The sequence below is a fragment of the Oratosquilla oratoria genome, chromosome 4, assembly GCF_046742065.1.
Source record: "Oratosquilla oratoria isolate Oo_2021 chromosome 4, ASM4674206v1, whole genome shotgun sequence".
NCBI classification, from domain to species: domain Eukaryota; kingdom Metazoa; phylum Arthropoda; class Malacostraca; order Stomatopoda; family Squillidae; genus Oratosquilla; species Oratosquilla oratoria.
The window spans coordinates 21,982,446-22,004,266 of record NC_134780.1 but is presented as its reverse complement, the minus strand read 5'-3'; the positions used below and the strand labels follow the sequence as shown (position 1 = coordinate 22,004,266).

Sequence of the window (21,821 nt, the reverse complement as noted above, 5' to 3'; positions counted from 1 at the left end):
CAATAGTACAAAAGCATTTCATTCCATTATGAATAGAGGGTTTAGTAGAGACAAATGATGGGTGGTCCACTATGATTTTTTTTTTTTTTCATACAATTTCTTGGGTCATGGATGGCTTCATCTGCACATGCGCAAGTGAAATGCAACCCAGGGGTGGGCAAATTACTGCCCATCAAAGGTTTTCACGCGGCTCGCTAAGATCAAGTCACATACTCATGTTATTATATAATTTTGTATAATTGAAAATGTGTATAGATGATACTGCGATGCAAGGAAGGGATGGGGAATAGGGAGTAGATACTCTATGTGAATTAAATTTTGACGCAGCCGAAAGGGATGTTCTCCCAGTTTTCTCTTTTTCTGCATATGGGGACGGAGAGGGGTCGCCGATTAAATGAAGCGGCGTTACTGTCTTGCTACATTGCTTCTGACCCAGGACAGTGGGCTGGATATAAGGATGACCTGTCATCCATGAAAAGTTCATAAGGAAAGGAAGGGAAATGGGTGGGATTGGGTATATGCATTATTACTTGGCTACCTCCCTTGTAAGGTGGAAAAAGCGTTTTTCAAGTATTTGATTTTCAAATAAATGTTTTATGTAGTTTCTGATTTAGAATATTATTTGATATATAATTGCTTATTTTTCTATAAAGAAAAAAATTGTGTAGGCTATTTTAAATATTTCTACTTAATATACTGTGCAACCAATAGTCTATCATTTAAATGGGAGAAGTGACCAGAAAAAATGTCTGTTTCCAATTAATGTAAGAAGAAATTCAGGAAAAATAAAAAGTACAGTACTAGCGCCCCAAAATCCATATATTTGTTTTTATGTAAAACTATTAGTACATATGGGATACAATACACATTTCATAAATAACACATAAGACTTAGAGTAAGATATATATATATATATATATATACACACACACAAACCTACCTCGTTTATTGTGCAAGTTTAAATTATACATTTTTGTAATATCATCATCAATAAGGGAAAGGTGTAATTGTTTTTGCAATTCCTATCCATGTTAGACTAATGTATTTTTTTTTTTTTTGCTGCAATGTTAAACAGTCATGTAATGCAACCCCATATTTACATTAATTCTAATGTAGAAAATAATTTCAAATTAAGCAATTTTTACATTGCAAGCTGGCATGAAATGTAACCCTTGCGTAAAGTGAGGCATAGTTGTGTCTGGTCCTTCAGTACATATAATTTTTATATTTTACAGTTTCTACATCTTTGGTACATGATATATTCCTTTATAAAATGTTAAGAAAATCCAACTAATAACCTTGAGATTCTCATGTGTTGAGCACTCATGACTATGTATTATATATAAAAACCACTGATATGTGGTAAGATAAAGTTCATAGTTATGAAAACATAAAAAGGTCTACTCCTATATCCCACTGTAAAAACAGGGATAGATGATCATGCTATAATAAAAACAAAAAGTATCCTTACATATGATGACATGTTAGTATTGCCTTTTGTTATTGTCTATACTCTATTTTACCCAAATAAATTATAAACGAAACCCCTCTTTTTGAGCTTATATTGTTCTGCTTTTCCTTTGTCAATTTTCTCCATGACCATAGAGGCAACAGGCTTCCTATCTTACAGACATTACTAAAGGACATTTGCCTTCTTTATAAGGGGGTTCAGAGAGTCAAAGTAAACACCTTTGTAAAATATTTAAACCAATGAAATTAAAGTATTTTTCAGAGGAAACATGAATGTCCCTTCAGGGCTTATAATTTTTTTATCTAATGAAATTTGGCATAGGTAATCATATTGTGTCCTGCTGCAGTACCTTTGACCCAAATAGTGTGGCAGGGGATGGATGATCCTTCATCCACAAGGTGCTAAAATGGGAGGGGTGACAAATGGGTACTGGGTGGGTTTAGGGTGGGTATTTGCTTTGCCTGGCCACTTCCCTTATAAAGGAGAAAATTCCTGGTATGTATGTACGTATCCCAAAACATACAAAAACAACATAGAATCTTTCAGTTAATCAACCCATTGCTCCAGGTTTGTCTTCCAGGAGAACAAAGGCCCACAGGTAGCCAACAATGGCCACTGGGCAGGCCCACAGGTCACTCAAGGATAAAATAGTGTTGTGCAAGAAGATGTCCTGCCCATCATGAGGAAGACAGAAGATGGATAGAAAACCACCAATCTTCAATCAACCCTATGCATACTCTAGTCTGCAAAGCAGCACTTGTACCCCACGGGGCTGGTACCTAGTCTCTGGATTTGGCCCATAAACAGAGAATCTTACTTTACCAAATATACAGTATTCTAAAAATTCGTTGCATGTTTAAATATGTACTTGTTCAATTCTACACCCTATCTCCATGTACTTCATTGAGAACTGCCCACCTAAGATCATGTTTATGTTTGTTTTTTTTAGTACACAAATTACAAGAAATAACACATACTAATTCAGAGGGCTTAGATCTGCTAAATCTATAAAACACTGTTGCTTATCTTGCACTTCAAATCTATCATTTTCAGGTTCAGAGATTAATATATTGTTTCAAATTCTGATTACAGTTCTTCTACTTCCTTATCCCAATGTATTAACTTAAGGAAGCTGATTTTACTTGAATATCTAAAAATATGTTTTGATAAATCACAGTCTATTTGGCTCATTCTAAATGACTCAATCTTGTTTAACTTAAAAGCAACGACTCCTCTCAATAGCAAACCATCATAGGCCACTCTTGATGCCATTTACTCCAACACATGAGAAAAGCAAAGCTAATATATAGTTCCCATTAATAGTATCAAGACACCAATATCGCCTGTAAAGTCAAGAGATCATTTCAGGTGTGTATAAATTCAGGAATGCATTTCACAATGCCATTCTAGTTTGTAATCTTTCATGAACTTGGGGACTTGATACTTTTTTTTCAGCTGACTGTGCATAATTATGAAGAAAAATAACTGTTGGTGTCATGGCAAGATCCTGGCACTAGAGAGGAGTATAACAATGATTGCTCTCACATCATCATGAAACAATAACTGCACTAGGGATTGTTGGCATATTTATATGTAGAATTAATGATATACTGGCCAGTAAAATTCACTGTATGCATAATAAATACACTAGAACCTAGAGACTGTTGGCATATTTATATGTAAAAATAATATACTGGCCAATAAAATTCACTGTATTTATAATAAATATACTAGAACCTCAGCTAACTTCAACAAGTACAGTTCAGTATTGTTTTAAGTTGGCTCACTTTCAAATTCCATAATTAACTCCTTTGCTATTTTGATTTATTTTCTGGGTGTTTATCATCAGAAACTATATTTTCGCTAGTCTTTCCCTCTGGTAGGTATATTTGGTGTTAGAACAAAAATCTAGTTTATCACCTTGGTGACTTTGTTAGAGCTGAAACTAGATTATATATAAACATGTATATTATTAGAAATTGTACTCACCATATATATATATATTTTTTTAATTTGTAAGCCAATAATGAATTCACATTTACTGATAACTACGAGACCATGGGTACTCCTTGAATTAAAACTGTATTAAGCATGTGGTGATATTTCCATCAACCGATCAGTCTCTCTATGGCCTTCAGGTAACTGACAACAGCCTCCAAGCAGGACCATAAGTCACTAAGGGAAGATAAATGGACATCCAGCTGGATAAATGAAGATTAATGGGTACTTTCCCTTTAGCTAAATACAATGTACATATGTTAACATGTACATAATGACTGAATTACAATCAAGATGTACATCATAACTATCTGAAAGACAGTTGATCTTCTCATAACTATTCACAAATACATTTAGAAAGTATAGCATAACTTTTTAATCTTTGGTGTATGGAGTCTAATATGTATAATCTCTCAAGGTCTATAAATGTATATGTTAAATAATACTTGGCAACTCAGTCATCTACCTTGTAAGTGGGAAAGAGCCTTTGATATACATACATATAGAAATGATTTGTTTAAAGAACCTGTGTACATAATGTCTACATCATACAATTAAAGTACTATAATAACAAGTGCTTAACAGCCCACCATCATGCTCCCCACTAATTGTAATGTACAGTAAAGTACTTACATTCATAGAGTCCAATCTCCATTTCTTTAGTTATTGCACCTAGGTCTGAATTAATTTATGAATTTAGCTCAAGCTATATTGTCATCTACGCTATTCCTGAAGTTGATATATCTAGAGAGAAAACTTTTTATTAACATCTTTTAGCAAATGTTCTTTTTTAATTTGTTCCCATTTGTGTTGCTCTCCTGTTCCAAACCAAGAGATCTTCTATCAGTTTTATCTACATTCTTTTATTAACCTGAACACTACTATCTTTACCTCATTTTCTTTCTTTACATGATGGAAAGTCCAGTGCTTTTAATATCTTTGTACATTTTTTCTGCATGCCAGGGAACCAATTTTATCATTGGTCTGTATTCTCCCACTCATTTAATTTGTGCAGATACCATACCACCATGTGCATCTTGGGCAGATCAGGGAGTCTGATTTTTTTTTTTTTTCCATCTCTTAATTCTACTGTAGTGTCCCACTGGCCATGAACAAATCATCTCATAACAGTGTGATAACTTGAGTTATTTTAATGATTGAGGAGACACATACCCTTCTTGGGCCTCAAGAGTCTACGTGTGGGTGGTTGGGGCAGAGAATTAAGGATCAATCAGAGCTCTCCCTATGGTCACCAAAGATATGTAGATAGGATAGAGGGAACATCTTATAGTTTCTCATGTCAGAACTGATCTATTGGAATTACTAAAGCATAGGATCAGTTTTCACTTTACAGACACACATAAAACTGACTAGGAATGTAAACTAACTTCTAAATCAAAATTCAAGTATACCATGTTTATGTAGTCTCCATTTTGTGGTCAGTGTATTCAAGTTTACCTTAAAAAATGTAAACTATAGGAATGACAAATATATACTGCAGTGATTGTACATATAACCTGAATATTTCTGAACTATACTAAATATTCTGTAAATGTTGTATTTCAATTCTTGAATAATGTAAAATGTCTCTTGATGACCTTAGAGCCGTATCCGGAAGGAGCTGAAAAAGAATACAGAAAAAAAGAATGAGCAGCCTCATTGACAGCAACACAATATAAAATAATACATGTTAACAAGATTAACACCTTCAATCCAGGAGACATTCCTTACCAACATAAAGATATCTAGCATTAGTTTGGATAAAATCTTACTTGATTGAATAATGTTAATCATGTTTGTTTATAACCTTTCACCCAAGGGTCCTCCTCAAGCATAATGGATATGTCAATTATTATTCAGAAAAAAAATTACAAAGTGTGCCCCTGTGCTGATGGGGTTGACAAGAACAATCCTAAACTTTTCAGCTGTTACCTCTCCTGCAAGGTGGTTAAATAGTAACTGTCTTTGTCAGATCTTGGGAATTTAATACTATGCTGTTACTGCCACCACATGCTCTAGCATGGACTCAAATCACCATATAACTAATTCTTGTTTCCAGATGCCAGCACACCAATTTGACTACCCCCCCTCCCATAGAAAAAATAATAACAAATTAATAAATCTGACCTCATTTATGATTTACTACTTATGTAAAAGCTTTTGACCACCTTCAACAGACTCCCTCCCGCCCCAACCCATACATCCATAACACACTCTACATTGCTTTTTTGTCAAATTAACCTACTTGGCAAAATCAGGGGACTTAGAGATGACATGCTCAAACTCAGCATAAGCCAGCATCCCATCATCATCCAAATCTGCTTCTTGCAACACTCGGGAAATCAGTGTCTGCAAGAGATGAAAATGCAAGTCAGACAATGAAACATTTAACAGAATTTAAGATTATTTTGGCAAATTTTGTTAAAGCCAAAATTGATCAATATGTTGTATTGTTCTCACTTGAAGGAGATCTCTAGGCCTCTGGAAACAATCCATGGCCACCACTTCAATGCAATGTAACTTGAAGAGATTTGCATTGCTGTTTGGAGTGGGGTCTTACAAGGTGGTTTGTGTCTTTTGTGTGGTGGCCTGAAAGGATTTCTTGCCTGCTCTGTAAATTTTGGAGTGGATGAAAAGAGAGGGCTGCCATGTTATGAAGTGATTTGGTTTGTTACAAACTTCATCCTATCAGGAGGCTAGGACAGTGCCTCTTACAGGACTTTGTAGGGTTGAATTTAATGAACTATGCCCTTGGTCCAACTTGCCTGTGGCAACCTTCGAACTGCCACCACCTCATCCTCCTTTGCAAGAAGCAATGCTCTAACTTGCTGGGCCAGTGAGTGTCCATGTACTGAAGCAGTGGGGGTAAACCAGTTTCAGTTGTTGGATCCTGCTGTGGTTCTGCTGTGTCTTGCTGCAATGCCTCTGACCCAAGCAGGTGGGGGACATGGATGACCCTTTATCCACAAGGAGCTAAACTAAAAGGAACAACAAATGGGTGATGGGTGGGTTTATGCCTTGGCTGTCCTATTCTCCTTTATAAGGAGGGAAAGGATCTTTAGGTGTATCAGCATGTCAGTGCAATTCTTACCTGTCTTTTGAGTGATTTCTATTTGATGGTCTGTTGTAGAGTACCTGCCCTGTGAACTAAATGCATGTGTACATGTCTTTAATTCAGCTCTATGGCATAACTTCAATAACAATTGGAAAAAAATTAACGAGCAATGTTTATGTGACTGGAATGGAGTTGTTTCCCTAGGTGCAATCACCACACAAAAGACAACAAACATCTTATCCTACACTGCCCCACTCTAGCCTTACCCAGACAACAACATAATATCTCTTCCTCGAGTGATTTATGGGCCAATCTGGTGACCATTGTTCATTTCCTGGGAGATATGGGTTTCCTGCAAGAGACCAGGAGCAACTAATTGTTCAAGATGGGACCTGTGGGCTAGTGCCTGATATTTAGATAAATCAGTTTTAAAAACCAACTTGGAATAAGAATAATCTCTATCCTGTAAAGTAAACTTGGGTAAAAATATACTAAACCTCCATGTCTTCGCCATTAAAGTTCTGGGGTGCAATCAGTCGGGTAATGGTTTCTTGTAAGTCTCCTCTCCCTAGGTAGTCATCTCCATCAAAATCTGTGAGGAATATAACATGTTTTTTGGCAAAGGGGAAGAATGTACTTAAGGTCTCCATGGATTTGGAGGGGATATATGACAGGGCTGGCAGAGAGGCATTACAGAACATTGCAAATGTATGGGAGGGGGGGGGGGGACTCCAGTAATACAAGCTAAACTCACCAAATATTCTGAAGGCATATTTTGCCTTGACAGACTTGGGTGCTGCATCACTGAAAACCGACATCATGTCCAGGAAGTCTTCAAATGTACAGTCTCCATCCTGTGGGAAAAGGAATGTAAGACAAAACTCTACAATTAAAATTAATTATTACTATGACAACAGGTAGTAACAAGAAGAATGTAGGAAGAAAAGAAATGGGAATGAAGATGAGGAAAACTGAGAAATGACCATTGTCAGAGACGTATTCTAGGTGAAACACTGATATGCAAAAAGAAAGGAAAACAAAAGGAAGAGTGCAGCTGGTCTTTACTGATAGAGGAATTGTGGCTGGGTAAGCTGCTGAGTGTAATTCCACTGATAAATATGAAGAGGGAAGTCTGATTGCACTTGAAGAGGTAATAATAACACTGTAGAGATGGATTACATGTTAATGATAACTGTTGCCTCAATTTTCAAAGACTGAAAACCTGCAGCCATACAGTAGCCAACAAGGTCCCATGGGCCCTCCCACACATCTCTCTGGGAAGAAATTGGTAAATTGCTGTCTGCATTCTCTTAATGTGGGTCTTTCTATGTTTTCAGCTAATACAAGGAGAAGGTGGGGAAAGGTCACCAATTGTTAGTTCTCCTTATGTGAAAAGGCATAGGAAAATAGTTACATACATATACCAAGGGTTTTTCCCCCTTACAAGGGAGGTAGCCAAAAAGAAAAAGGCATAAAATCATTCCCACCCATTCCATCCCTGAATACACTCCACACCCCTCCACCCTCCCTCTTATCTTAGCACCTCCCGGATGACGGGTCATCCCTGCACCTTGTCCACTGCCCTGGGTCAGAAGCAGTGTCACAAGACACAGCACATCCACAGCAAGGCCGCTTCATTAAATCGGCAACCCCCCCTCTCTGTCCCCCCATGCATAAAAGGAGAAGATGGGGAGAAATCCCTCCGGGCTGCGTCAAATTTTGCTCACACATACTACCTCACCCCCCCATCCCCCTGCCCATTCCACCTCATTCACCCGTCCTTCCTCAACAGACATTCCCCTCTTCCCCAAAGCCCCCTTCACCCCATCCATCCACCTCATCCTAGGACGTCCCCTCATGTTCACTCCCTCCACATCTGCCTTCCACACCTCTTTTACTAGTCTTTCTTCACTCATTCTTTCCATGTGTCCAAACCATCCTAATACTCTTTCATCAACCCTATCTCCCAACTCCCTTTCCACCCCCATTCTCCTCCTCACCTCCTCATTTCTCACTCTATCTAGCCTAGTAACCCCCATCATACTTCTCAGACACCTCATCTCAAACACATTCAAACTCCTTCTCTCTTCCTCTCTTATGTTCCATGTTTCTGCCCCATACAGTGCTGTTGGCACAATCACTCCTTCATACAGTCTCCTCTTAGCATCCATTCCCAAATGTCTATTCCTCATTACACTCTTCAATCCACCAAGGCATTTACTCGCTTCTCTCAATCTACATTCTACCTCCACCTCCACTCCACCTTTTCCTGCCACATTTGCACCCAAGTATCTAAAACTATCCACTTCCTCCAGTCGCTCTCCCTTAATGCTCACTTCCAGTCTACTGCCACTTTCACCCCTTGTACATCTCATCACCTTACTTTTACCCACAAGATAAATGTGGGAAAATAGTTAAAGGTGACAAAAAGCTCTTGTGTCTGGTCTGAGGAGTGGAAGCAAACCCTTCAGGGTTACGCTCCAAATGGAAGTGAGGGTCCTGACAGGTTTTGAAGATGGACAACAGGGAGATGATTGTCTGGTTTCCATCTTGGAGGACCACCACATGTAGCTGCTCACCACAGGGAGGAAGAAAGAAAAACAAAAAGGAATATGTAGGAAATAATAGGACATGAAAATGATTATTCAGGAAGGGGTGCTGTGTGAAGGGAAGGAGAAAAGGAAAAGAATGTAGTTTAATACTTGCAACCTTTACTTCATTCACATATCTATTTTGCAAATATAGCTCCCTACACCACTACTACTATTGTGACTTACCTTAGTGGAGGAGAAGACAAGACAGATACGTTCAGCAAAAGGGTTTGCTCTAAGTTCTGGAAGGGTGCGCAGCTTTTCCATAGGCAGTTTGGAGTTCCGGTTGTGGCCTACTTTCTCAGGTGCCAGTTCTTTAAACCTTTTATGTGCACTGAACAGAATAGAGTAATTATCAGTCATGTCATAGATTGCATTTTCTTGAAAATTAACAGATCTAACCTAGGCTTCTTGAAGCACAAGAAAATCCTCAAATTTCTGAATTTGTTTTAAACATATGTATGAAAATATTCTTGAAATAAAAAAATGTTTAATGCTAGAATGAATTTAAATGAGTTATTGATAGAGTATGCTGGTTAATGACCTTTTGGTCCATAATAAGGTCAGATGCTTTAAATGTTAAGAGAATCTAGAAAGTAATGATAAAATTACAAAATAATTTTATCCTTCACTTGGAGAAAGTTGCTAAACAGTGAATGGTACACAATATTACTATCATGTAAAATTACTTTGTTCATCACACCAAATTGAATACCATCTTTTATTTCCTTAATTAAAAAGAATAGAAAAAAAATAACTTACTACAATATTTCCTTCTTGGTGAAATATGTTAAATCCTGTAAAGATAAGAAAAAGTCCCATTGAATCTGGTATTCTAAAATCTTGTATGTAGAGATGAATCTTAGTATCAGAGGGCATCTGCAACACTGAAGTTCCATTCCACAATGTGCCAAACAGACTTGAACAAACATTGCCAAATTTACTTAAACACTGAATTAAATTATTTCTGATAACACTACCATCTCTAATTGTTTCCAGATGGTAGTTTTATCCTATTCTTTTTTATTCTTGAGAGGTTATTTGTCAAAGGACATTATTTTCAACTATGATCAGGGGCAAATGAAAATAGTCTAATTTAATTTACAAAATTATAAAATTGATGTCATAAGACCATAAGCCAATCCTCGTGTTCCAATCCATTATGGAAACCACAGGAGCAAGGGAAATTATGTAAATGATTCTTCTCTACATGAGAAATATCCTATATTAGGTTTTCAAATTTACACCAAATTAAAATACTTGGAAAAACTGACCAATGAGCAGAAAATTAAAACATAGAGCAGAAAATTAAACACTCACACGAGGAGCAGAGAAGAACAGAGGAACACCAAGCTATAGAAAACATAAGGCACAACCCGAAATTCTTCTACAGCTACTGTAAGAAGTTCCTCAAAACCAAGTCACAGATTGGGCCCCTAGTGACAGAACAAGGCAATATAACGGATGCCCCAAAGGAAACCTGCCAGATACTGGCACACCAATATAACAGTGTGTTCAGCATACCTAAGACACAGAAGGAAATCCTTGATCCCACAACCTTCTTCAACCAGACGCCCAAGAACCTGAACCAGCTTACCAACATTCGAGTGACTGAACAGGACATCAAAAAGGCGATAAAGGAGCTTAGGAGTAACTCGGCAGCAGGACCAGACGGTGTACCAGCAATCCTACTCCTAAAATGCTGCGAGGTCTTGGCAGCTCCAATACATATGTTGTGGCTAGCCTCCTTTGACAAAGGAGAGATCCCGGCACTGCTCAAACAAGCCATCATAAGCCCAATATATAAAGGAGGAGACCGGACCTTGCCAAAAAATTATCGACCTGTCGCCCTTACATCACATATTGTCAAAGTAATTGAGAAATGTGTAAGGGACAAGCTGTTCACCTACCTTGAGGTAAATAACCTCATCAAAGAGAACCAACATGGCTTCAGGAAAGGTCGATCATGCCTTTCTAACCTACTGGCACACTATGACTGGCTACTTCGGAACCTGTCGGAGGGGAGAAATGTTGACGTAGTATTCCTAGACTTTGCTAAAGCCTTCGACAAGGTGGACCATGGTGTCCTCCTCCATAAGGCAAGAGATCTAGGAATCTCGGGGAAGCTAGGAGTCTGGCTCTTCAACTTTCTGACAGACCGTACACAAGCAGTCGCAGTCGATGGTGTGAAGTCAACCGAATCCAAGGTAATAAGCGGAGTACCACAAGGATCTGTGCTTGGCCCCCTCCTATTCCTTGTCCATATGAATGACATAAATAGTAGGGTGGACTCAACCCTCCTGTCTTTTGCCGACGACACCCACATCAGCCATGCTGTGCGAGAAAGTGGGGATGTGCAACATCTACAAGACGATCTCAACTCAGTTTATGCATGGGCCAACAACAGCAACATGCAATTCAATGATGAGAAGTTCGAGGTCTTGAGATATGGCACAAATCAAGGCATTAAAGACGACACTGAGCTGCACACGGAGAGAGGTATGAAAATCACACCAAAAGCCCATGTGAAAAGCCTGGGCATTCACTTAAGTGATGATGCCACTTTCCAACACCACATCATGCACTCAGTAAATAGAGCAAGAGGGATGGCCAGCTGGGTCCTAAGGACCTTCTCCTCAAGAGAGGTTCAAGTGATGCTTACCCTCTGGAAGTCGCTTATCCAACCGATACTGGACTATTGTAGCCAACTCTGGTCACCACACAAACGCGGAGACATCCAGATGCTTGAAGCTGTCCAACGGAACTACACCAGGTGCATCAAAGGGATGCAAGATCTCAACTATTGGGATCGCCTGGGAGCACTAGGCCTATACTCTCAACAGAGGAGGAGAGAAAGATACAGGGCCATTTACACATGGAAAATCCTTGATTGACTTGTTCCGGACCCCACGCCCTCTACAATCAAGCCATACCACAGTATAAGGCATGGGCGTAAATGTGAGAGACAAACTCTCCCATCAAGAGCCCCGGTGAGGATTAAGACCCTACTGGCAACCAGCCTAGGCCATGAGGGTCCTAAAATCTTCAACGCCCTCCCAAAGGAGGTGAGAGAGAAAACTAAATGCTCGGTGGACAGCTTCAAACATGCACTGGATAGGTTCCTGCGGAAGGTACCAGACGAGCCTCCAGTGCCAGGCTACACTGCCATAAGTAGGTTCTCTCAAAACACACTACCAGACCAACTGACCCTCGCAAGGAAGGACAACAGGACTGGCAGCAGCGGTAGTCCACTACGGCTGTGAGGATCGACCTCAGAACTCCACTAAGTAAACTAAGTAAGTAAGTAACTTGGTGACTTGGAGCATTCTCCTGTTGCATCACTCATACATGATTCATGTTGCACTGTGTCTGTGGTTAAAATAGGGGAAAAAAGTAACATTGTGCTGTGCTATGGTTATCATTCAGTGAAAATAGCCATTAAAATAAATAAGTATTCAATACTTGGCTTCAGAATATATTTTTAAAAGTGCTATCAGTTGTACCTATGATGATGATCCTATCCTTTCACTGTGACTATAGAGTCTCAGTATAGTCCTACATTGTAACATTACTGAAGTGTGTAGATTTTATAAGATGTTCACATTTTTTCAGAAATTATAAAATATTGCTGGAAAATATGTATATATTATACTAGTATAGTATGCCAATCTAAAATTTTTGAGACATGAAACCTACAAGACTAATGTAATGTCTGAAGAAAATTTTGGTTACGTAGACATTAAGTCAAAATCTTAAATGCCACATCTTACTTTACCTGGTAATCTTCAAGCTCCGTTTCTGAGAATTGACTGCTTCCTTGCCCCATTATGTTTTACCCTGACACGTATTTCGCTATTTCTTTCACCCTTAAGAACGAATAATTGTATTGTAATTCTGGATAAGAATCAAATCCTTTCTCAGCTCTTCAGTCAGTTTCCATTTGATAAACAACACATAGTCATCGATGAAAGCGATTGCAAGCGATCACAACGTTTTCATTAAAACATAAAATGTCCAATTACTTACTATCTATAATATCTACAACATATTTATATAAGATATTTACACCTCACAATAATTTTTTAAAGACTGTGTTACAATTATTCTCTCTTTGATAATGCCAATGGAATGTTATTGACGTACCACCAGTGGACCTGTAACAAAAACAAATGTGCGCATAAAAATCCAATTATACATAAACTAAATGTTACCTGTCTTGTGGTGCAGACAGAAAACTTAGATTATAATGATTCTTTATCGAATAATCTATAGTGAACTATCAGAAAGGTATTCTAGTGGCAAAAGTTGAAAGTGTAAATAATTTACCCTATCCAGTTCAACAACCTTAGCCCAAGCAACGTAGAATTTATGGTGCCCAAAAGTAACTGTTATGAAACTCCTCACGGTAAGGTTTGCTTATTTTGCTGATGGAACTGTAGAAGGAGATGTGAATTAATAGTAACAATGCAATAGGTAGCTTTAGAATAGTCACCTACGTAGCCAAAGCGGATATACTAGTAACTATAATACATAGTTGATAGTATGATAGTTACTAGTACCCCCTTACAGAAAGAATGAAATCCTTCACATATGATATAGTCATAGATTTGCACCTTATAGTAAATATGGATTCTATTCTAGTATCATGCACATCTTTCTCTTCTTTCTTCTGTGCACTCATGACTTAAAATCATTTTTCTTTAGAATAGTTACACTAGATTTGGAGCTATTGGAAACATAGGTAGGTTATGTTATGTTAGGTAGGTTAGGTTAGAATAAACTAATTTATCATCCTTTCATTTCTTCAACCTCTGCACCTCTCAAAACAAACATGACATATCATTCAACTGCCGCAACTTCATTTGTTAGAAAATAGGTTTTAGCAACTTTTTTGTTACTCGACCCTGATTTCTGCCCAAAAAATCACATATTACGTCGATCTAGTATAGTTCCATGACCATTACCATGTATCATCCCCATCCCAGGTGGCCAAGATGAATTAATGAAAATCAGTTAAGCTATAGTAATCTAAGATAATGTTTAACCACCATTCACCAACAGTTTTAGCAAAATAAACACCATTTGAGGATGAAGTAAAAAAAAAAAAAAAAAAAAAAAAAAAAAAAAAAATATATATATATATATATATATATATATATATATATATATATATATATATATATATATATATATATATATATATATATTACTCAATTACCAGTACCATTTGGAGTAATGGACTTGTACCAAAGAAATTATGTTAATTTTATATGGAATTAAAATTCATATAAAGTATTGTATAATTGGTAAATTTTTAGAAGTGCACACACACAATATAGCAATAGAAAATTAATAATTAATTTTGTGAATTATAATACAGTACATCAAAGTAATATGCATTTTTCTTGGCAGAAATTAATAACAAAAAAGTTGCCAAACCGATTTACTAAGAAACAAAGCCATGACAGGTGAATGATACGCCTTGTTTGTTTTGATAGATGCTGAGGTCGTAGAAATGAAAGGATGATAAATTTGTCTATTCTAACCTAGCCTAACCTACCCTACCCTATGTAACCTAAGCTGTATTTAGTAATGCAGTACCTGTAATTCTAAAGATCGTCTGGGTTGTCACAGATACTGATGGCCTGATTAACCCCTTCCATACGGTGCCGCACACGTAGGCGTCATGAGGAGCAAGTGGATTCGCGACGCTGCCATATCGGCGTCTTGATTATATTTATTGTAGTCGCCCCTATGTTTTTACATTCTCCCAAATGCGCCCTGAATCCCATTCTCTGTGGTTTTCAAAATTCGCGGGTGAAAGAGAGAATGATCGATATAAGCGGCGACTATATTTTATGATGCGAATATTATTTCGTTACGTCATACGGCTGGCATTGGCTGCTGCCCGCGAGATTTAAGTCCCGTATTGAAGTGGTTAAGTACTTGATTGGACTGTGGAGAATAGAGTTGTTGCATAACTTGAAGGAAGCCCTATTGTCTTTGTAACAGTGCTTATTAACATCACCTGGAGTTGGAGAATACCCAATGCACAATGTGAAAGCCATCGTTTAATTGACATTGACTGGACTGGACAGATGACATCTTGATGTTATGCTAGCAGCTTCATTCAGTAGCATATTTGCTTTTAGCAGGGTTTTTTGTTGTTCATTTCTGCCAAGAAAAGTGTATAATACATTGATGTATTATAATTTACAAAATTGATAATTAATTTTCTAACACTATATTCTGTAAAAATACTTTGGAAATCCCTTCATCTTACTCTCATAAAACAGCTTTTATTTTGGATTTAATTAAGGAAGAGTAATATGTATCTTTGGCCAACAGAACTAAACTCGCAGAGCAGAGGCCGATAAGACACAATGCACCATGGATACAATTATACTTTGAGAGAATAAGCCGACTGCAACAGAATGGGGGACAAAGTTGAAAAGGATGGTCTCATCAAGATGCTCCTGACATCTCCAGTACAGGATGGGTCGTCCTCTTTGTTATCCACTCCCATTCAGTCGCCAAGTAAGGTATGTGAAAAAAAAAAATTATATATATAGTAAAATTGGGGTATTGGCTGCTTGTTATTGTGGCAAAGTAACATGCAGTCGATACTTTAGGGTCTATATGGGGTGCCCCTACGGACCAGAGCCACACATCATTTTGTCTATGATAGAAGAAATTCTGTTCATAGAGAAATGATGACACTTTTATACTACGACTGTCCCTCCGTTATGCTGTCCCCCAACCCCTTGTTGCTGTCCTGTACCATTTCTCTGAGTATTCTCTTTCTGATGGGGGGAATTCCCTGTGGTGGGGGAAAAGAATACTGCCACCAAGTTTTCCCACTTGGATCGTAAGAGGCGAGAAGAAAGGGACGGGGAGAGGGACTAGGCATCCTTCTCCCTGTAGCCCCAAGGGGCAACTTCCTAAATCGAAAAGAAAAGGCATAAGGGGTGCTGGCGGGCCTCGGGCCAGCACCCTAAGGTTTGGGTCTTTTAATGTGCGTGGATGTGGTACAGATGAGAATAAAAGGGAAGAGATAGGTAGTATGTTTGTGAGAAGAAAGTTGGATGTGTTGGCTTTGAGTGAAACTAAGTTGAAAGGGAAGGGTGAGTGTATGTTTGGGAGTGTAAGTGGGAGGTTATCAGGAGTGAAGAGAGGGCGAGGGAGGGAAGGGGTGGCTATTCTAGTAAGTGAGGAGATAGGTAAAGGGGTAGTGGAGTGGAAGGAGGTTTCCTCAAGGATAATGTGGATGAAGGTGAAACTGGGAAAGGAGATGTGGGTCTTTGTAAGTGCATATGGGCCGGGCAGTGAGAAGAGCATGGAAGAAAGGGAGGCCTTTTGGATAGATTTAAATGAGTGCATAGAGGGTTTAGGAAGAAATGTCAATGTAATAGTACTGGGAGACCTTAATGCTAGAGTGGGAAATGGTCCAATCGATGGAGTGGTTGGGAAGTGTGGAGTTCCAGGAAAGAATCGTAGTGGAGAGTTGATGGTGGAAATGTGTCTAGAAAGAGAGTTGATGATAGCAAATACAGTGTTTCGGAAGAAAGTCAAGCATAAGTACACATGGGAGAGGGTGGTGGAGGGAAGGTTGGTAGATAGAGCGCTAATGGATTATGTAGTGGTAAATAGGATTATGATAGGAAGAGTTAAGGATGTACATGTGCTAAGGGGAGAGGGTGGGGGAATATCAGATGATTTTTTGGTGGAAGGTAAGTTGAGAGTGGAGGATAGATGGAGAAGGAGGAAAGGGACAAAAGGTAGGGAGGTTCTTAGAGTGAACTCCTTGAATGAAAAGGAAAAGGAGAAGGAGTACGAAAAGAAGCTGAAGGAGGAGTGGGAGGGAGTAAAGGATAGAGCAGAGATGGGTGTGGAGGAGGAATGGGGATGGTTCAAGGAGGGAGTCTTAAAGTGTGCAAGGATGGTGTGTGGAACAAGAAGGACAGGGGGAAATAGAAGAAAGGGTAGTGAATGGTGGGATGAGGAAACAAAGAAGGTTGTAGAAGAGAAGAAGCGAGCATTCACAGATTGGTTACAAAAGAGGACAGGGGAGTCATATGAGACGTACAAAGAAAAGAAAAGAGAAGTAAAGCAAAAGGTAAAGGAGGCAAAGAGGAGAGCAGATGTGAAATGGGGTAGGAGTATGACAGAAAATTTTGAAAGTAATAAAAAGATGTTTTGGAAAGAAATTAAGAGAGGAAGAGGAGGCGAATCAAGTAGGGAAGAAAAGGTAAAAGGTACAGATGGAGAGTTGATAATGGAAGAGATGGCAGTGAGGGGAAGATGGGCAGAATATTTTAGGGAGTTGCTGAATGTGAAGGAGGATAGGGAAGGAAAGATAGCTGCAGTGGGAAATACGAAGAAAATGAGAGTGATGAGTGAGGAGAATGGAGGAGAAATAAGGAAGGATGAGGTGAAGGCAGTTGTAAAGATGATGAAAGCAGGTAAGGCACCTGGTCTGGATGGATGTCATGCAGAATGTCTGAAAAAGGGAGGTTCAGTGATGGTGGACTGGTTGGTGAGATTATTTAATGTTTGCTGGAGAGAGGGTAGAGTACCGGAGGACTGGAGTAGTGCCTGTATAGTTCCTCTTTACAAGGGAAAAGGGGACAAGTGTGAATGTAGTAATTTCAGAGGGATTAGCCTGTTGAGTGTAGTAGGGAAGGCTTATGGGAGAATCTTAATTGAGAGGATTAGGAGAGGAACAGAAGGAGTAATTGGTGAGGAACAGTGTGGTTTTAGGACGGGTAGAGGTTGTGTAGATCAGATCTTTGTGGTAAGACAGATATGTGAGAAAGCTATAGGAAAGGGGAAGGATGTTTTTTGGGCTTTTATGGATCTGGAAAAGGCTTATGATAGGGTAGACAGAAAGGCACTGTGGGAGGTTATGCAGATTTATGGGATAGGAGGAAAGCTTTTGGGAGCTGTCAAGAGTTTTTATGTGAGTAGTAGAGCATGTGTTAGGATTGGAAATGGAGAGAGTGAGTGGTTTGAAGTAAAGGTGGGACTTCGTCAAGGATGCGTTATGTCGCCCTGGCTGTTCAACTTATACATGGATGGGGTGGTGCAAGAGGTGAATGCTAGGGTAGTGAGTCAGGGATTGGAGATGGTTAAAGAAAATGGAGAAAAGTGGGAGGTGAGCCAGCTGTTGTTTGCGGACGACACTGCGCTTGTGGCAGGGTCAGAGGAGGGATTGAGGAAGTTGGTGGCAGAGTTTGGGAGAGTATGTGATAGAAGAAAGCTAAAGATAAATGTGGGTAAAAGTAAGGTGATGAGATGTACAAGGGGTGAAAGTGGCAGTAGACTGGAAGTGAACATTAAGGGAGAGCGACTGGAGGAAGTGGATAGTTTTAGATACTTGGGTGCAAGTGTAGCAGGAAAAGGTGGAGTGAAGGTGGAGGTAGAATGTAGATTGAGAGAAGCGAGTAAATGCCTTGGTGGTTTAAAGAGTGTAATGAGAAATAGACATTTGGGAATGGATGCGAAGAGGAGACTGTATGAAGGAGTGATTGTGCCAACAGCACTGTATGGGGCAGAAACGTGGAACATAAGAGAAGAAGAGAGAAGGAGTTTGAATGTGTTTGAGATGAGGTGTCTGAGAAGTATGGCGGGGGTTACTAGGCTAGATAGAGTGAGAAATGAGGAGGTGAGGAGGAGAACAGGGGTGAAAAAGGATTTGGGAGAGAGGGTTGATGAAAGAATATTAGGATGGTTTGGACACATGGAAAGAATGAGTGAAGAAAGACTAGTAAAAGAGGTATGGAAGGCAGATGTGGAGGGAGTGAACATGAGGGGACGTCCTAGGATGAGGTGGATGGATGGGGTGAAGGGGGCTTTGGGGAAGAGGGGAATGTCTGTTGAGGAAGGAAGGGAGAGGACGGAAGACAGAGGTGAGTGGAGAATGGTTGTATATGGATGATGTTGTGACTGCATGAGGAGGAATGGGCGGGGGGTGGGGTAGTATGTGTGAGTAAATTTTGACGCAGCCCGAAGGGATTTCTCCCCGTCCTCTCCTTATATGCAAAGGGGGACGGAGAGGGGGGGGGTCGCCGATTAAATGAAGCGGCCTTGCTGTGGATGTACTGTGTCTTGCGACACTGCTTCTGACCCAGGGCGGTGGGCAGGGTGCAGGGATGACCCGTCATCCAGGAGGTGCTCAGATGAGAGGAAGGGTGGGAGGGGTGTGGAGTGTATTTAGGGATGAAATGGGTGGGAGTGTTTTTATGCCTTTCCCTTTTTGGCTACCTCCCTTGGAAGGGGGAAAAAGCCTTGGTATATGTATGTATGTATGTAAAATTGGGATCACAAGTGTGCTTGCTGATTTAAATATCCAGGTTCCATTTATGCTGATAATGATCTTTTAGATCGTATGTTTATCTTATTGGTTCTGTCATTCATAGTTTCCATTGTGATACTTTGTTGTAAGTGTAGGGCTGACAATTGAAAAAAATATATATATATATATACACATACATACATACGTATACCAGAGGCTTTTTCCCCCTTACAAGGGAGGTAGCCAAAAAACAAAGGCATAAAAACCATTCCCATCCATTCCATCCCTAATACACTCCACTCCCCTCCACCCTCTACCCACCCTCTTATCTTGGCACCTCCTGGATGACGGGTCATCCCTGCATCTTGTCCACTGCCCTGGGTCAGAAGCAGTGCCTCAAGACACAGCACATCCACAGCAAGGCCGCTTCATTAAATCATGCAGAAAAGGAGAAGACAGGGAGAAATCCCTTCAGGCTGCGTCAACATTTTCTCATACATACTACCTCCCTCCCTATCCCCCCATCCATTCCACCTCATGTATCACAGCATCATCCATATACAACCATTTTCCATTCACCCGTCTTCTGTCCTCTCCCGTCCTTCCTCAACAGACATTCCCCTCTTCCCCAAAACCCCTTCCACCCCATCCATCTCATCCTAGGTCACCCCCTCATGTTCACTCCCTCCACATCTGCCTTCTATACATCTTTTACTAGTCTTTCTTCACTCATTCTTTCTATGTGTCCAAACCATCCCAATACTCTTTCATCCACCCTATCTCCCAACTCCCTTACCACCCCCGTTCTCCTCACCTCCTCATTTCTCACTCTATCCAGCCTAGTAACCCCCATCATACTTCTCAGACACCTCATTTCAAACACATTCAAACTCCTTCTCTCTTCCTCTCTTATGTTTCCTGTTTCTGCCCCATACAGTGCTGTTGGCACAATCACTCCTTCATACAATCTCCTCTTAGCATCCATCTCATCCTAGGTCGCCCCCTCATGTTCACTCCCTCCACATCTGCCATCCATACCTCTTTTACTAGTCTTTCTTCACTCATTCTTTCCATGTGTCCAAACCATCCTAATACTCTTTCATTAACCCTATCTCCCAACTCCCTTACCACCACTATTCTCCTCCTCACCTCCTCATTTCTCACTCCATCCAGCCTAGTAACCCCCATCACACTTCTCAGACACCTCATCTCAAACACATTCAAACTCCTTCTCTCTTCCTCTCTTATGTTCCATGTTTCTGCCCCATACAGTGCTGTTGGCACAATCACTCCTTCATACAATCTCCTCTTAGCATCCATTCCCAAATGTTTATTTCTCATTACACTTTTGAATCCACCAAGGCATTTACTCGCTTCTCTTAATCTACATTCTACCTCCACTTCTCCCTTTCCTGCCACATTTGCACCCAAGTATCTAAAACTATCCATTACCTCTAGTTGCTCTCCCTTAATACTCACTTCCAGTCTACTGCCACTTTCACCCCTTGTACATCTTATCACCTTACTTTTACCCTCATTTATCTTCAACTTTCTTTTTTCACACACTCTCCCAATCTCTGTCACTAATGTCCTCAATCCCTCCTCTGATCCTGCCACAAGCACAGTGTCATCTGCAAACAACAACTGGCTCACCTCCCACTTTTTCCATTTTCTTTAACCATCTCCAATCCCTGACCCACCACCCTTGCATTTACCTCTCGCACTACCCCATCCATGTTTAAGTTGAACAGCCAGGGTGACATAACACATCCCTGACGAAGTCCCACCTTTACCTCAAACCACTCACTCTCTCCATTTCTAATCCTGACACATGCTCTACTACTCCCATAAAAACTCCTGACAGCTCCTAAAATCTTTCCTTCTATCCCGTATATCTGCAAAACCTCCCACAGTGCCTTCCTGTCTACCCTGGCCTAAGCCTTTTCCAGATCCATAAAAGCCCAAAAAACATCCTTACCTTTTCCTATAGCTTTCTCACATATCTGTCTTGCCACAAAAATCTGGTATACACAACTTCTACCTGTCCTAAATCCACACTGTTCCTCACCAATTACTCCCTCTCTTCCTCTCCTAATCCTCTCAATCAAGAGTCCTCCCATAAGCTTTCCCAACTACACTTAACAAGCTAATCCCTCTGAAACTACTACACTCACACTTATCCCCTTTTCCTTTGTAGAGTGGAATTATACAGGCACTCCTCCAGTCCTCCGGCACTCTACCCTCTCTCCAACACATTATTTAGTAACCTCACCAGCCAGTCCACCATCACTGTATCTCCTTTTTTCAGACATTCTGCATGGCATCCATCCAGACCAGGTGCCTTACCTGCTTTCATCATCTTAACAACTGCCTTCACTTCATCCTTCCATATTTCTCATCCATTTTCCTCAC

General features: G+C 39.9%; 2 protein-coding genes across 7 annotated transcripts in view; one reads left to right on the top strand and one right to left on the bottom strand.

The window, feature by feature from the left end:
• Nucleotides 1-1,973: 1,973 nt before the first annotated feature.
• LOC143024654 (calcium and integrin-binding family member 2-like) lies at nt 1,974-13,074 on the bottom strand. Its single transcript, XM_076183605.1, has 7 exons — nt 12,891-13,074; nt 9,878-9,912; nt 9,302-9,449; nt 7,279-7,378; nt 7,022-7,116; nt 5,715-5,818; nt 1,974-5,090 (listed from the first exon to the last, which is right to left on the bottom strand). The coding sequence occupies exons 1-7, from the start codon at nt 12,939-12,941 to the stop codon at nt 5,069-5,071; spliced, it is 555 nt and encodes a 184-aa protein (XP_076039720.1). The 5' UTR covers nt 12,942-13,074; the 3' UTR covers nt 1,974-5,068.
• A 158-nt stretch (nt 13,075-13,232) lies between these two features.
• Nucleotides 13,233-21,821, top strand: part of Rcd1 (Reduction in Cnn dots 1) — a 62,385-nt gene continuing 53,796 nt past the window's right edge. For all 6 annotated transcript variants that reach the window (XM_076183602.1, XM_076183599.1, XM_076183604.1 and 3 more), the window contains exons 1-2: nt 13,233-13,520; nt 15,464-15,657. In XM_076183602.1, coding sequence (XP_076039717.1) covers nt 15,550-15,657 — 108 coding nt within the window. In that variant the 5' untranslated portion in view covers nt 13,233-13,520; nt 15,464-15,549. The remainder of the gene's footprint in view (nt 13,521-15,463; nt 15,658-21,821) is intronic.